This window comes from Tachyglossus aculeatus, chromosome 2 (genome assembly GCF_015852505.1).
Source record: "Tachyglossus aculeatus isolate mTacAcu1 chromosome 2, mTacAcu1.pri, whole genome shotgun sequence".
Lineage (NCBI taxonomy): Eukaryota > Metazoa > Chordata > Mammalia > Monotremata > Tachyglossidae > Tachyglossus > Tachyglossus aculeatus.
In genome coordinates this window covers 136,729,024-136,746,149 of record NC_052067.1, presented here as the reverse complement: position 1 = coordinate 136,746,149, position 17,126 = coordinate 136,729,024, and the positions used below count along the sequence as shown (strand labels likewise).

The following is a 17,126-nucleotide window of genomic DNA, read 5'->3' as shown; positions in this document are numbered from 1 at the left end:
CCTGTGTAACAAACACAGACCCCCCTTCAGCACCTGAGCCAGTGGAAGTGGAGCAGAAGCGTGGCCCATGCTCTGGATTAGTAGTCCTTCCGCTCAGTGGTCTCCTCCTTCTCCCTGTCTGGACCTCCCTGTCTTCTTTGTGTCTGCTCACTGCAATCTCTGATGGGCTCTAACCAAAGAGTGGTCTTGTTGGGTGGGTTTATGTCCACTCGTGCTGACTTGTTCAGTGCCTGTGATTTGGTTTATGATGTTCATATTTTTCAAACTTTGTGGGTCTACCTTATAGGTCCCTCTAGGATAAGGTGTCTCCTCCTTCTTCTGTCCCTGGGTGTATGAGTGGTGTGAGTGAGAGTACGAATGTATGGAGTGTATACGTGTAGAGAGGTGTGAGTATGTGTGAGTGTTGTGGGGGAAAGGGGTGTGTGGCAGAGGTGCTTTTGTGGATGTTAAGTGTACGTTCGTGCATGGTGGGAGTGTGGGAGCATGGGTTTGTACATGTGTGTGTGTATGTGTGCACATTTGAGCTGTGGCTTTTCCTTCAGATGATCAGCCCCTCGAAGGCAGAGGCCAGTCATGCAGGAGACACTCTGGATATGGGCAGCAGCTGACCTGTTGACTTGCTGTCTGTCTTTCCAGGAACCCGAGAAGAAACCCTGTAGTTTGGCCTTCATGCTGAGAACCAGACCATTCAGAGGTGTGAGTCTTCTCCCTCTGACCTGGCCTGGGTGGAGTGGTGGATCTGGGCATGGCAGCTCACCTGGTAAAGAGGATGGTGATATAGGGTAGAAGTAGGTGAGAGTGGTGCAGAGGTTCTGGCACTCTGTTACTGGACTTGACAGTGTGGTTAAAGTGCAGGGGTGAAGGGAGGCAGGATCATGGGCAGACTGGGTGTGGGGACGAAGAGTACTATGGGGGAGGCTGGGGTGTGACTGGGTGGAGGGCAGAGACCAGGATGGAGAGGTGGTCTCAGGATAGAGTGGAATAAACTGGGGAATCAGGGTCTCTGTGTGGGTGATTCTCTCTTTGCTTCCCAGGCTGGAATATTCTCCTACTTATGCTGCTCCTGGGAGCAGTCCTGACCTTCTTCTCCATGTCCCATCAAGACAGGTAGAGCCACTGGTTCCCTACCTGGTGCCCTCACACCCAGTCCCCTCCGTGCCTTGAGGGGGGTTGAAACCCTAACTACAGTGTCGAGAATCTCTCTTGTGGGCCGTTCCAAAGACCCATCAGTCTGGCCTCCATGCTAGCCTCCAGCCTCTGGGTTTCCTCTTTCCAAATCAACTGGCCTTGGGGAGCCCTCCCAGAGAGCTGGGGGTCTATGTTCACCCAACCCTCCTGTAAAAATCTACTTCTTAGTTCCCCTCCCCTCCCCACCACATGGGCCCACCTGCCTTCCTGTTTTCATCTCCTTCTATATCCCATGCTGTGATCCATCACCATTACTGACAAGCTGGATTAGCCCAGCACCAATTCCTGAGCTCCTTTCCTCCCTTAAGCCTTTACTCAGATCTTACCTAAAGGGAAGCAATTTGATCTAGTGGATAGAGCATAGGCCTGGAAGTCAGAAGGACCTAGGTTCCATTCCCACCTCTACCACTTGTCTGCGGTGTGACCTTGGGCAAGTCACATCACTTCTCTGCACCTCAGTTATCTCATCTGTAAAGTGGGGATTAAGACTGTGAGCCCCATGTGGGGCAGGAACTATGTCTAACCCTATTTGGTGAATCCATATCAACACTTAGTACAGTATCTGGAAAAGAGTAAATGCTAAACAAATATCACAATTATTATTATTATTGTTACCTGCAATCTTCCATCCTCCCTGGCTGTCCATCACAGGGTGAGGCCACTTCCCCGGGAAGTCTTCCCTGATTTACTCCTTCATCATCTTCAACCTAATGTGAGCCCCATGCGGGATGGGGACTGTGTCTAATCTACTCGTACCGTATCTACTCCACTGGTTTTACAGTGCCTGGCCCATAGTAAGTGCTTTACACATGCCAGTTATTAAATCATTGCATTTATATTAACAGTCTGGTCTCAGTGATCAGTTTGAATGGAGGAGAGTACTGTTACAGATTAATCTGAACAATGAATAATCCCCTTGCAGGGACCCTGTCTCACACACACACACATCTTGATTATTGTCCTGGACACCTATCCTCGTGGTTAGGGATGGGTCATCCAACACCTCTTAATGTTTCCCCTACAGTCCTTTTATGGATTTCACTCATACATCTCTAGACTGTGAACTTATTGTGTGAAGGGGCAACATCTCCAAAGCCTGCTGTGTTGTACACTCTCAAGTGCTTAGTACGGTGCTCTACACCCAGTAAACCTCCAATTAATCCCACTGATTGATCCGTGAATGGATCCAAGCCTTTCCTGAACTTGTAGTGCTTTCTGCCAGCCTGCCATGAGTTTACCACATCCTGTGTAACACAGTGTTTCTTTGAGACTCTAAATACACGGAATCCATATTTCTCCTCTGACATTAACTGATTCCTTCAAAGTACGCCACTAGCTTACCGAGGCACAATTTCCCCTTTCAGAAACCATGTTGTCAGGCCACCAGCAAGTTGTATTATCTGAGTGCTCAATGCTCATAAATTTGACTAGAGAGCTTACTGATTTGCCAGTTGTGGAAGTGAGTCTCTTTGTTTTACAGCTCCCAGTAGCAACTCTGGAAGCCTCCTCCAACGTGGGAGGTAAAATAAACCATCTGCCAGGGGTTAGGGAGATGAAGGAGGAACTAGCCAGAGTGCTGTCTCTCCCTCTCTTTCTGTATCTCTTTCTTGATATGTGTCCTTTGTACTCTAAAATGCTATCAGTGGCAAAATTCAGCAATGGTTATGTGTGTGTGTGTGTGTGTGTGTGTGTGTGTATTTGTGTGTGTTTATGTGTATGACTGAAGAGGCTAATTTCAGAGTCCTAAGTGCCCTGATGACACAAAACAACTCTCCCTAATTGTGCAGTCATGTTTGCTGTTCATAGGAATTGGCACCGTTTTTGCTTTTGTCTCATGATTTATGATCGAAGTTTCTGCTTTAAAAGAGCCACTCCTTTCTTGTCTATAATGTGTCATACTGGTCAACCTTTGGTGGTTGACTCTCAGTTTTAACTTGGAAAGCAGTATTGTTTTAGCTTTATGGTGTCCTTGAAACATTCCCTATGTCCATGCTTTCCATTTCCTCACTTCAGTTCACTGCATGGCAGTGGTTTGGGGACCTTGCTGTCGCTCATTCCTTTCACATGTCCCACCCAGGGCAGCTGTACTGAATGATCTGTGAGCCCACTGTTGGGTAGGAACTGTCTCTGTATGTTGCCAACTTGTACTTCCCAAGCGCTTAGTACAGTGCTCTGCACACAGTAAGTGCTCAATAAATACGATTGATTGATTGATTGATCATAACTCTGATGTGAGGAGAGTTGTATGAGAAGTGAGCTTCAAGTGGTCTTCCCACTGAACCAACTGCCTCTCACCACAGTCTTTTAGACTGTGAGCCCACTGTTGGGTAGGGACTGTCTCTATGTGATGCCAATTTGTACTTCCCAAGCGCTTAGTACAGTGCTCTGCACATAGTAAGCGCTCAATAAATACGATTGATTGATTGACTGATCCCATCTGCAGCCAAAGACAAAAGCCCAAACGTCTTTCCCAAACTCCTGGATTCCTCTCCCTTTCCTTTTTCCTCTCCCTCTCTCCACCCCATGACAGCTGGCCCTCTCCCAATCCCTGCCCCAATAAACAACCAGCTTAATTACTTTTAATTCTTCTCTGTTAGAGAAACTATCCACCTCCTTTTTGGTCTTCTACAAGGCCAACTCCCTTATCTTATCTCCATTACCTTAGTTACAACTTTTTTTTTTGTTTGCAGCCTAGCAGTTCGCTCCCTTATCACAAAGTTCTCTTTGTCTCTCCTCTCCAATATCAGTTATCTGTGAAATCTTCCACCTGTTCTTTCCATTTGTTCTACAACGGGCCCTCTGAGTGAGTCCTTGACCCACTCTTAAGTAGAATGGATCCAGTATCCTTGCATCTATTTTTTATATCAATTTGCTCTAAACTTCCCTCTGAGCTTTCATCATCGTACCTCCTTTAGGAGAAAGAGGGGATTTGAAAGGCAGGGTCCTGGAATCCTGAAGGTTGTGGCAGATGGTACATGCTGGGTGTATGTATCATATTGAGAATGTCCTGAGCCTAAGCTGGGAGAGAAAGAGGAAAGAAGAAATAGGGTGAGTGTTCTGCTCCTCTGCAGTTCATTGGGAATTCAGGACCTGCTCCTTTCAGCTCCATTTATAGTAGTAGTAGTATCAGTAGTAATAGTAGCAGCAGCAACAGCAAGAATATTTACTGAGCACCCACTGAGTGCTTAGTAAAGCACAACAGAAGAATGAGACATATCCCCTGTCAACATGGAGTTTATATTCTAATGGAGAAGAGGATGCAAAAATATTTACCAGTAGGGAAATCAGAAAAAATAATTTGACTACAATGTTTTGTTCTTTTTTGTCTGTCTCCCCCTTCTAGACTGTGAGCCTATTGTTGGGTAGGGACCGTCTCTATATGTTGCTGATTTGTACTTCCCAAGTGCTTAGTACAGTGCTCTGCACACAGTAAGTTCTCAATAAATACGATTGAATGAATGAATGTACATCTATACAGTAGGAATAAGGGTGTGTACAAATAAGTAAATATGTCAGTATTCAAGGTGACTGATGGGTTGATGTGAGTTGAGGTGTTGGGAGTTAATCAGGGAAGACTTACTGGAGGAGGTGGGGTTTTAGAAAGGCTTTAAAGGTGGGAAAAGTCGTGGCATGTCAAGTTAGTGGGCAGGTGGAAGGGTTGAGGGGGAGAGTCAAGAGCAAGGTACAGCTAGGAGACTGGCTTGGGAGTAACCAAGAGGATAAGCACAGGAAAAGCAGTCCAAGACGGCTGAATTGGGAGGAGTTGGTGGTCTTGAAGTAAGTCTTGAGGAGTATATGCTTGATGTGGAGGAAAATGGGAAGTCATGGGAGGGCTTTAAGGAGAGGGGAGATGTAAAATCAGTGACACTTCAAGAAGTTGATCTATGCAGCAGCATGCAGTATAGTTTAGTGTGGGGAGATGCTGGAGGCTGGTGGGGCCAGGTAGAAGGCTGATTCAATAGTCTAGCCACGATTGAATCAGAACTTGATGAGGATAGTTGCAGTGTGGATGGAGAGGAATGGGTAATTCAATCAATGATATTTACTGAGAGCTTACTGTGTGCAGAACATTAAACTAAGCACTTGGGAGAGCACAATACAATAGAGTTGTTAGACTGTTCACTGCCCACAAAGAACTTACTGTCTGTAGAAGGAAACAGACATTGAAATGTACATCAGTGTGGGGGCACTGAAAGGGTAGGCAGTGAATATCAAGTGCTTAAAAGGGTACAGATCCAAGTGCATTGGCAACACAGAATGGAGGGGGAGTAAGGAATTTCTGTTTGATGCAGAAGTGGATTGACAACCACTGGATGTTTTTGAAGAGAGAGGAGACGTCTACTAGATGGCTTTTAGAAAAATGACTTGGGAAGCAGAGTGAAGTATGGACTGGAAATGGAGAGACAGGAGGAGGGGTGGGGGTGGGGCAGTCAGTGAGGAGGCAGATACAGTAGTCAAGGGGGCAACCCAATATGCTTTTATCCACCCCAGTATTCATTCATTCATTCATTCAATCGTATTTATTGAGTGCTTACTGTGTGCACAGCACTGTACTAAGCGCTTGGGAAGTACAAGTTGGCAACATATAGAGACGGTCCCTACCCAACAGCGGGCTCACAGTCTAGAAGGGGCAGACAGACAACAAAACAAAACATATTAACAAAATAAAATAAATAGAATAGTAAATATGTACACGTAAAATAGAGTAATAAATATGTACAAACATATATACAGGTGCTGTGGGGAGGGGAAGGAGGTAAGGCAGGGGGGATGGGGATGGGGAGGAGGGGGATTACTTAGTACAGTGCCTGGCACATAGTAAGCGTTTAACACATACCACAGTCATCATTATCATTGTCATATGACAAGTTCTTGGATCAGCATAGTAGCAGTTTGGATGGAGAGGGAAGGTTTGATTTTAGTGATATTGTAAAGGTAGAACTGACACAATTTGGAGGCAGATTGAATATGTGAGCTGAATGAGAGAGATAAATTGAGGGTAATGCCAAGATTATGACCTTGTGAGACAGGGAGGATAGTGGAAAGAGCACAGGTTTGGGAGTCAGGGAAAATGGGTTCTAATCCCAGCTCCACCACTTATCAGCTGCATGACTTTGGACAAGTCACTTAACTTCTTTGTGCCTCAGTTACCTCACCTGAAAATGGGGATGAAGACTGTGAGCCCCACGTGGGACAACCTGATTACCTTGTATCTACCCCAACACTTAGAACAGTGCTTGGCACATAGTAAGCACTTAACAAATGCCATCATTATTATTATTATTACAGTGATAGGAGAGATATGAGGAGGAGTGGGTTTGCCTGGGAAGATGAGAAATTACATTTTGGGCATGTTAAATTGTCGGTGTCAGCAGGACACCCAAGTAGAGAGGTTCTGGAGACAGGAGGAAATGTGAGATTACAGAGAGAGCAGAGGTAGATTTGGGAATCAACTACATAGAGATGGTAGTTTAAGCTGTGGGACTGAATGAGTTCTCCAACGATGTAGAATGAGACTAGAAGAGGACCCAGACTGAATCACAGTTAGTGGGTGGGAGGCAGAGTAGGAGCCCCAAAAGTGACTCAAAAGGAGCAGTCAGAGAGATAGGCAGAGAATCAGGAGAGGACAGTATCACTGAAGCCATGATTAGTTACTATTTCAAGGAAAAGGGGGTGGTCCACAGTGTCAAAGGCAGCTGAGAAGTTGAGAAGCATTAGGATGGAGAAGAGTTCATTGGGTTTGGCAAGAAAGATGTCATTGGTGACCTTAGAGAGCAGTTTCCATGTAGCGAAGGGGACAGAAGCAGACGGGAGGGTGGTCAAGGAGAGAATTGGAGAAGAGGAAGTGGAGGCAGTGGTTGAAGACAACTCTCTTAAGAAATTTAGAGAGAAATGGTAGACGAAAGATGGGATGGTAGCTGGAGGAAACCATGGAATCAATGGTGGGATACAGGTACGTTTGAAAGCAGGGGGGAAGGAGCTATTTGAAAGTGAACAATTGAGAATCACTGACAAGGAGGGAAGGAGGGAAGGAGAGAGGGGTCAAGTGTTTTGATAAGATGTGACAGAATGGAGTTGGATGTACAGGTGGAGGGAGTGGATTTTAAGAGGCGGTGGAAGATCTCCTCTTGAGATACTGCTGGGAAAGATGGGAGAGTCGAAGTGGGGACAGGAGGAGGGAGGGACTGGAGTGGAGCAATCTCATGCCTCTCTGTGAGTGAACAGTGTAAATCCTTTTAAACCCCAGGAGGCTCCTTACCTCAAACCACTTCATTCATTCAATCATATTTATTGAGTGCGTCCTTTGTGCATAGTACTGTACTAAGTGTTTAGGAGAGTACAATACAGTGTGGATCACCTGCATTTGTCTCAAGGAGAGTTCACTGAGGCTGTTTTTGTGCATCATTTGAGTGTGTCTACTCTGGCTGACTCCAGCTTGGGAGGAAAGCAGTTTGCTGGTCATTCTAGCTTCCTCTCCCAGATCTCATCTTCCATCCAAGATAGATTGGGAGGCCTGGGAAGGGGGCTGTACATGATCCCAAATGCCTAGTGAAGGCCTGAACTCAGAGCTGGTGCTCAGCATAGAAACACTGAGTCACTCCACTAGGTATTTCTGGTGCCCTGGTAGAGCCCATGGTGTTTTTTTAATGGTATTTAAATGCTTACTGTATGCCACACACTGTACTAAGCGCTGGTGACAATACAGGCTAATCAAGTTGGACACAGTCTATGCTCCACATGGGGCTTAGAGTCTTAATCCCCATTTTTCAGATGAGGTAACAAAGACACAGAGAAGTTAAGTGATTTGCCCAAGGTCACATAGAAAACAAGTGGCAGAGCCAATCAATAGTATTCATTGAGCACTTACTGTGTACAGGACACTGTACTAAGCAATTGGGAGTGTACAATATAGAGTCCCCTGACTACCACAAGTTTAAAATCTAGAGGGGGAAACAGCCATTCATATAAATAATGTGGGGATTAGAACCCAACTGTCTCTTACTCCCAGACCCATGCTCTCTCCACTAGGCTACGCTGCTTCTAATGCCAAAGTTGGCATCAAAGGGAAGTCAGGGATTGCCCTTGTAAGGGAGGGCAGAGGATCAGGCTGGACTCAGGACTTCCCAGCTAGCCAGGTTTCTTCCTCTCTTAGGTTTCTTCTTCCTATCCAAGAGGAGCAACCAGATAAAGCCTGTGTCCAGGGGGAGGCTGGAAGGAAAGCAGCTCAAATCATTGGAAAGTGAGTTGACAGCAGGGTGGGGAATCCTTGGGGGAGAGCTCCCTAGGGGAGTGGGGGAGTTGGGGGAGCAGGCAGAGATCTCCTTGGGGTGGTGGTTGTGGGCTCCGATAGGTAAAGGACTAGAATGTGGAAGCAGGACTGGAGATCTGGGGTGTAAACTGTAATAAGAGTCAGGGGGCAGGGGGAGCTAGAGATGGCTCTGACCTCTCATTGCCCTCTCTCTCCTCTCCCCTTCTGCACTGGCCGGGCTGCAGTTATTCCCAGGATGAGCCCGTGTTCCTAAGGCTGAAGGACTACTTCTGGAGCAAGAAGCCTTCCATGTACCAGCTGCCCTATGGCACCAAAGGAAGTGGTCAGTGAACTGGTTGAGGTCCCAGCCTACCCCTTGCCCTGGTCCCTGACTCTGCCTCAGTGCCCTCACCCTGATCATGTCCCTGGGTTCCCACCAGCACGGCCCCTGCTCTGGGGCTCTCCTTGGTCTATCCCCAGAGCTCCACTAGGAGCCCTGGGTAGGAGATCTGAGTCCTGGGGGCTGGAGTGTCTGGGGTGAGCAGAGAAGCTGGTCCTGCTTCCCCTGGATCACCTCTTCCCCACCCCTTCCCCAACCTCCCACCATTTCTGCAGAAAATCTACTCCTGCCGGCCTTGGCCCTCATCAACTCTGCCCTGCCCGAGAGTTTTCAGAGGTGAGACACGGCCCTCTCTTGCTCCACTGGACACTCCATGATGCATCTCTGGCCTCAACACTGTCCTGTCCAGGCCCCAAGGGACCACCAGTAGCTCCCAGCACACTGGATCCCACTTGTGGGGTGGGAGTTGGGGAAGCATAAGCTCCAAGCAGGGCCTTTCCTCCTGCCTCCATCTGTGTACCTTCTCTCCTGCTCTCCCCAGTTCTGCCATGCCTCTCCCATTGCCCCTGCTCTGAGCCACACCTCCTTTCCTCGGGGAGAGCTCCCTCACCTGCCCTGCTCTGGGCTCTGACCACAGGTCTGAGCAGCAGCAGCTGGTACACTCCGAGTAGACAGTATAACTGGGGAGGGGAGGGGGGAGAAAGGCCAGGGGAAGCAGTGGACTTGTGCCAAGAAGGGTGAAGGAGAGGGAGTGGGCGGTGGGGGTTGCGTGGTTCCACCTGAGGGGGCACTGTCAAGGTGGGAGCTGGGCTGGCCCCCTGATGATTTGTTTTCTCTGGCAGCCTGAAGTGCCACCGCTGCGTGGTCGTGGGCAATGGGAACCGCCTGATCGACAGCCACCTGGGTGATGCCATTGACCAATATGATGTAGTGCTCAGGTGTGTCCCTCCCTGCCCTTCCTCACATCTGATGCCCAGGGATGTGGCCCAGCTTGCCACGGGAGCTGGGGTGGGCTGGGGGATGCTTTCTGGCCTGGCCAGGGGTTGGGAAACCTCCTGGCAAGGACTGGTATTACCAGCCTGGTTCTGAAACTGAGACTGGCCCAGTGTAGGCCAGGTACAGCCAGGGTCAGGATGATGAGTGGCTTTTGGAGGATACAGGCAGAAGCAGGTGGCATGGGGAGGGCAGGGCTAAATGGACACGGGTCACGGGCTGGCACCCCACAGGCTGAACAATGCCCCTGTGTATGGCTACAAGCGGGACGTGGGCAGCAAGACGACCATGCGGCTATTCTACCCAGAATCCGCCTACTTCCACCCACGGGAGAACAATGCAGATACCCTGCTGGTGCTGGTGCCCTTCAAAGCTGCAGATTTCCAGTGGGTCACGATCACCCTGGCTGACAAGAAGCGGGTAAGACCCTGGGCAGGGAGATGCCAGGGGCCTTTGGAGAGAAGCGGCCAGGGAGGAGAGGTGTTCCATGCCCCTACCCCCAATTTGGAGGGCCAGGACCTTGCCCGAGTGGGGTCTGAAACAGAGTTCCTGATACTCAATGGTTTGACTTCCACCTGGTCACTGAGGTCTCCCAAGCATGATACATATCTGTAATTCATTTATTTATATTAACGTCTGTCTCACCCCTCTAGACCGTAACCTTACTGTGGGCAAGGAGTGTGTCTGTTTATTGTTATACTGTACTCTCCCAAGGGCTCAGTACAGTGCTCTGCACACAATAAGCACTCTATAAATGTGATTGAATGAATGAATGAAAGAACGATAGTGCAAATGAGCTCATGGCTGAATAACACGCATGAGCAGGAGCAGATGGTGGAGGAAAAGGGGAGTGGATGGTCTGGGCACAGATGTCATCAGGCACGGGACATTGTGAATGCTTAGGTCCTGGGCTCTGCTTGGTCTGAGTGGGATTAATTTGCCAACTTGTACTTCCCAAGCGCTTAGTACAGTGCTCTGCACACAGTAAGTGCTCAATAAATACGATTGAATGAATGAATCAATTAATTAGTTAATTGGCTAGGAGAGCTGAAAGGAAGGAGAGAAAACAGGGAAGAGATTTCCTTGCCCCCCATCCCTTGGTTCTGAACCTCTCATGATAAGGACAGCTATCCAGACCATACCTTGTTTTCCCTAGAGCAGTATGGTTCCCAACATATTCCAGACCAGAGGACCCCCAGTGGGAATGCAGCTTGTCTGTAAAGTGAGGCCCACCTAACTCTTGACTTCACATGGGCTTGGTTCACGGACTCTGGTGACTGAGGGTGAAAGGCCGAAAGGGCAGGACGGAACTAGGGTTGGGACAAGCCATTTCTCATTCCTTTGCATACATGCCTGCCTTCTGATTTATTTAAGCTCTGGTCCTAGTATCTTCTATTCTCAGAGGGAGTCTGGTATCCAGTGTCTTCCCCAAGCTAGGGAACTTCAAACACCCAAGTTCCCATTCTCTCTTCCAACCTCTTTCCAGAGCCCTAATATCCTTGGTCCTGCTCTCTCTCCTGCTTTGCCTTCTTGCACTCTCTCTCCTGGGTTCATCCATAAATTCCATTTTCCCACCCTGGAGCTGTCCCTCCAGGGCTTAGCCTATCCTTGGTACCCTTTTCAATCATTCATTCAATCATATTTATTGAGCGCTTACTGTGTGCAAAGCACTGTACTAAGTGCTTAGGAGAGTACAGTGTAACAACAGACACATTCCTGCCCACAACAAGCTCACAGAATAGAGGGGGAGATAGACGTTAATATAAATAAAGTACAGACATATACATCGGTGTTGTAGGGATGAGTTGGGGGGTGGAATGAAGGAGCAAGTATGTGTAGTGCAGAAGGAAATGAGAGAATAGGAAAAGAGGGCTTAGTCAGGGAACGCTTCTTGGAGGAGATGGGCCTTCAATAAGGTTTTGAAGTATGGGAGAGCAATTATCTGTCTGATATGAGGAGGGAGGGCATTCCTGGCCAGAGGTAGGATGTGGGCGAGAGGTCAACAGCAAGAAAGACAAGATCGAGGTACAGTGAGAAGGTTAGCATTAGTATTAGCATTAGCCTTACCCTGTCTAAAAAGTAGTTATAATGATAATTGTGATATCTGTAAAGTGCTTATTATGTGCCAGAAATTGCTCTAAGCACTGGGGTAGATAGAATTTAATTGGTTGGACACAGTCCCTATCCCACGTAGGGCTTATAGTCCTGTCCCTATTTTACAGATGAGGTAACTGAGGCACATAGAAGTTAAGTGACTTGCTCAAGGTCAGTCAGTCAGTCACATTTATTGAGTGCTTACTGTGTGCAGACCACTGTAATAAGAGCTTGAGAAAGTACAATACAACAATATAACAGACACATTCCCTGCCCACAATGAGCTTACGGTCATTAATATAAATAAATAAAATTACAGATATGTACCTAAGTGCTAGGGCACTGAGATGGGGGATGAATAAAGGGAGCAAGTCAAGGTAACATAGAAGGGAGTGGGAGAAGAGGAAAAGAGGGCTTAGTCTGGGAAGGCCTCTTGGCCGAGATTTGTCTTCAATAAAGGCTTTGAAAGAGGGGAGAGTAATTGCCTTTAAGATATGAAGAGGGAGGGCATTCCAGGCCAGAGGCAGGATGTGGGAGAGAGATCGGTGGAGAGATAGATGAGATCGAGGTACAGTGAGAATGTTGGAATTAGAGGAGCAAAGTATGCAGGCTGGGCTGTAGAAGGAGAGTAGCGAGGTGATGTAGGAGGGGGCAGGGTGACTGAGTGCTTTGAAGTCAATGGTAAGGAGTTACACAGGTCATTCAGCAGACAGGTGGCAGAGCTGGGACTAGAACCCAGGTCCTTCTGACTCCCAGGCCTGTGCTCTATCCAGTAGGCAACTCTGCTTCTCTATCCCCACCCTCCCCTGGATCGCTCCATCTCCTCTCGATCTCCCCATCTCCACCTCCCCTCTGTCTCCCCACACTTCCCTCGGTCTCTCCATCCCTCCCCTTCCCTAGGCCTCCCATCTGTCCCCTCCCCTTTTACTCCCCAACCCTACTGACCCCCTGTCTCCCCATCCTCCTCTCGGTCTGCCCATCACTCCCCTTCCCTAGGTCTCCCATCCATCCCCTCCCCTTTTATTCCTCATTCCCACAGCCCCCGTCTCCCATCTCCCCATCCTCCTCTCGGTCTGCCCATCACCACCCTTCCCTCCATCTCCCCATCCCCACCCTCCCCTCAGCCTCCCTAACTTTACCCCTTTTCTTCTCTAGATGGCCCTTTATGATTCTGGAACCTTGGACAGCCCCTCGCTGACTGGGTCTCCCCACCACACTTTCCCTAATGCTATCTTCTCCCTCTAGCCAGACCACCCATGACGAGCAACAAGCATTGTGAAGCAGCTCACAAACTGCCAACGACACAGGAAAATCATCTCCAGCCTGTGTCCTGCTGACGGTGGCACAGCCCAGCCCCTTAAACCTAAATCTGTGCAAAAAGATGGCCTAGTATATTGGACATTTGGTGGCTTGATCAGTCATTCCATCAGTCAATCAATCAGTCTTATTTATTGAGCCATTACTGTGTGCAGAGCACTGAACAAAGCGTTCGGGAGAGTATAGCATAACGGAGTTGGTAGACACATTCCCTGTCCTCAATGAGCTGACAGTCTAGAGGGAGTAGCAGACATTAATATACAACAATGCTTTGAGGAATTAAGCAGCTAATTTAGGGGCAAACTGCTCACCCCAAATGGGGTGTGGTGAGGAGAGGTGCCCTAAACATCATCTGCCTCTCCAAACTCAAACCTGGTTCACCGGAGGACCGTGCAGGGTGGATCTTCATCTTCTCACAGAGATAGAATCTGACTGCCTATAGAAATGAAGAACAGATGCTCTCTTTCTCTCTTCTCCTTCCTCCATAGGTCCTAAGGGGTTTCTGGAAACAGCCCCCTATCATCTGGAAATCTAACCCTGAGTATGTGCGCATCCTCAACCCTTTCTTCATGAGGCTGACGGCCACCAGGTTGCTGGGACTACCTCATAAACCTTCTCACAAGGTCAGGCAGGGAGGGGTCATGGGGCAGGGGAGAGGAAGGGGTATCATTATTATTCCATTCATTGAGTACTTATGGTGTGCAAACTCAACATGTCCAAGACTGAACTCCTTGTCTTCCCTCCCAAACCCTGCCCTCTCCCTGACTTTCCCATCTCTGTTGATGGCACTACCATCCTTCCCATTTCACAAGCCCGCAAACTTGGTGTCATCCTCGACTCCGCTCTCTCATTCACCTCTCACATCCAAGCCGTCATCAAAACCTGCCAGTCTCAGCGCCGCAACATTGCCAGTATCTGCCCATTCGTCTCCATCCAAACCGCTACCCTGCTCGTTCAACCTCTCATCCTATCCCGTCTGGACTACTGCATCAGCCTTCTCTCTGATCTCCCATCCTCGTGTCTCTCCCCACTTCAATCCATACTTCATACTGCTGCCCGGATTGTCTTTGTCCAGAAACGCTCTGGGCATGTTACTCCCCTCCTCAAAAATCTCCAGTGGCTACCAATCAATCTGCGCATCAGGCAGAAACTCCTCACACTCGGCTTCAAGGCTCTCCATCATCTCGCCCCCTCCTACCTCACCTCCCTTCTCTCCTTCTACAGCCCACCCCGCACCCTCCGCTCCTCTGCCGCTAATCTCCTCACCATGCCTCGTTCTCGCCTGTCCCGCCATCAACCCCCAGCCCACGTCATCCCCTGGGCCTGGAATGCCCTCCCTCTGCCCATCTGCCAAGGTAGCTCTCTTCCTCCCTTCAAGGCCCTACTGAGAGCTCACCTCCTCCAGGAGGCCTTCTCAGACTGAGCCCCTTCCTTCCTCTCCCCCTCGTCCCCCTCTCTATCCTCCCCATCTTACCTCCTTCCCTTCCCCACAGCACCTGTATATATGTATATAAGTTTGTACATATTTATTACTCTATTTATTTATTTATTTTATTTGTGCATATCTATTCTATTTATTTCATTTTGTTAGTATGTTTGGTTTTGTTCTCTGTCTCCCCCTTTTAGACTGTGAGCTCACTGTTGGGTAGGGACTGTCTCTATATGTTGCCAACTTGTACTTCCCAAGCGCTTAGTACAGTAAGCGCTCAATAAATACGATTGATTGATTGATTGATTGATATTGTAGCCCCCCTGTAGACAGTACGCTCACTGTGGGCAGGGAACATGTTTACCAACTCTGCTATATTATACTCTCCGAGGTACTTAGTACAGTGCTCTGCACAAGCAACTCTCAATGAATATGATTGGTTGATTACTGAGCATTTGATATGTGCTGAGCACGTGGCTTAGTGGAAAGAGCACGGGCTTGGGAGTTAGAGGATGTGGGTTCTAATCCTGGCTCTGCCACTTATCAGCTGTGTGACTTTGGGCAAGCTGTTTAACTTCTCTGTGCCCCAGTTACCTCATCTGTAAAATGGGGATTAAGACTGTGAGGCCCATGTGGGACAACCTGATTACTTTGTATCTACCCCAGTGCTTAGAACAGTGCTTGGCACATAGTAAGTGCTTATCAAATATTTTTATTATTATTATTGTTATTATTATCTAGTGTGTACACAGCACCGTACTGAATGCCTAGAGCATTAGGTTGGGTGCTAACAACACGAGGAGAACTACACTAGGAGCTTGAGAGCAACCAAACGAAATAGAAGACATAGATGCTACGCTTGGCGAGCTAACAATCTAATAGAACAATCTAATTTGAACCCATGACCTCTGACTCCCGAGACGGGGCTCTTTCCACTGAGTCATGCTGAGCTTACTATGTGCCAATTACTGTTCTGAGTGCTGGGGAGGATACAAGATGAGGTAACTGAGGCCCAGAGAAGTGAGGTGACTTGCCCAAAGTCACACAGCTGACAATTGGCGGAGCTGGGGTTTGAACCCATGACCTCTGACTCCAAAGCCTAGGCTCTTTCCACTGAGCCACGCTGCTTCTCGACCTCATTTTTACAGATGAGGTCACTGAGGCACAGAGAATAATTATAATAATAATAATAATGGCAACAGTGCACAGGCAGTTGGGGATGGGATCTCTGAAGAGTTGGGGAAGGGGCCTGTCGAGAAGCAGCATTAAGGGACTTGACCAAGTTGCAACAGAAGGTAAGTGGTGGAGCCGGGATTAGCACCTATGTCCTTCTGACTCCAAGGGCCATGCTCTAGCCACTAGGCCATCCTACTTGTCAATACCACAATTATTATTATTATTTATTCTTGTTATAGGGTCGACAGGGATGGGGAAGGGAACATAGAGGAGAGAAATGGAGAAGATGCAGGAAAGCAGGATCATGGGCAGGGATTCAGCTTATGGAGGCACCCAAATCCCCACTCTATTATCTGCACAAGGGCGATATCGGGACCTCTCTGCTCCCTCACAGAAGCCAACCACTGGCCTGATGGCCATCACACTGGCGCTGCATCTCTGCGACCTGGTGCACATTGCTGGCTTTGGCTACCCCGACCCCTCAAACAAGAACCAGTCAATTCATTACTACGAGAAGGTTATGCCCAAGGCCATGAAGGTAAGTCTAGAGATGAGAAACATTTTTTCTCGAGTCTCTGCGATGCAGAGAGAGCTGGGCTCACCTGTCCCTCATTCCAATCCCTTCCCCACATACCCTGCAATGTAGCCCCTTTGAACCAGGACTGGGCAAATCTCGAGGGTATAATCATGGGTGAGGAGAAGGGGCAGAGGAGAGGAGGGAGGCCTGAGTGGGCTGCTCGGCCTGTCTTACAGTTATCGGGACACAATGTCTCCCAAGAGGCTCTGGCCATCAAACAACTGCTGGACATCAAAGCCATCAAGAACCTCACCTACTTCTGAGGACACCCACAACTTGGCCCCAGCTGAAGAGAAGTGGCAGGTGTGGCCAGCTGGGATTCCAGGTCAGAATCACTCCAGTCCCTGGCAGCCAGGAAGTGAAGGACAGAAATGGGTATGAAAGACTCTAGGCTGCTGAGCAGAACATTTTTTTGTGAGTGGACAGTGGAATTTTCCTCCAGAGGCTGCTACCATCTGTTTCAAGCAATCAATCAGTGGTATTAAGTACTTACAGACATGGGAGATTGGCATTAGTCCTGCCATGGGGTTGGGTTGGGGGGGGTTATGGCGACTCTTCCACCTCTGCTTGGGCTTCACACACTTGCGTTATAACCCTGGGCATCAGCTTCCTGCTCTGCTCAGGTCTCTTAAGTCTCCAGAAGAGGCCTCCCAACTCCCTCTGGTTTCCTACAATAAATTATTTACAGAATCCTAAAACCAGGCAAGGTGGAGGTCATCCAGTCCAGCCCTCTGTTTCCAAGTGCCTAACCTCCAATTGGGAC

The 17,126-nt window shown here is 48.5% G+C and overlaps 1 protein-coding gene across 1 annotated transcript; it reads left to right on the top strand.

Annotated features, from left to right (window-relative positions):
- Positions 1-1,024: 1,024 nt before the first annotated feature.
- On the top strand, positions 1,025-16,626 carry LOC119943380 (CMP-N-acetylneuraminate-beta-galactosamide-alpha-2,3-sialyltransferase 4-like; the record flags this gene model as incomplete). The annotated part of the gene is made up of 9 exons (XM_038764331.1): positions 1,025-1,107; positions 8,342-8,428; positions 8,683-8,780; positions 9,053-9,113; positions 9,620-9,715; positions 10,004-10,190; positions 13,670-13,819; positions 16,181-16,324; positions 16,540-16,626. Coding segments are annotated over 9 exons (993 nt in total), but the record flags the coding sequence as incomplete, so codon positions are not given.
- Between the last annotated feature and the right edge of the window lie 500 nt (positions 16,627-17,126).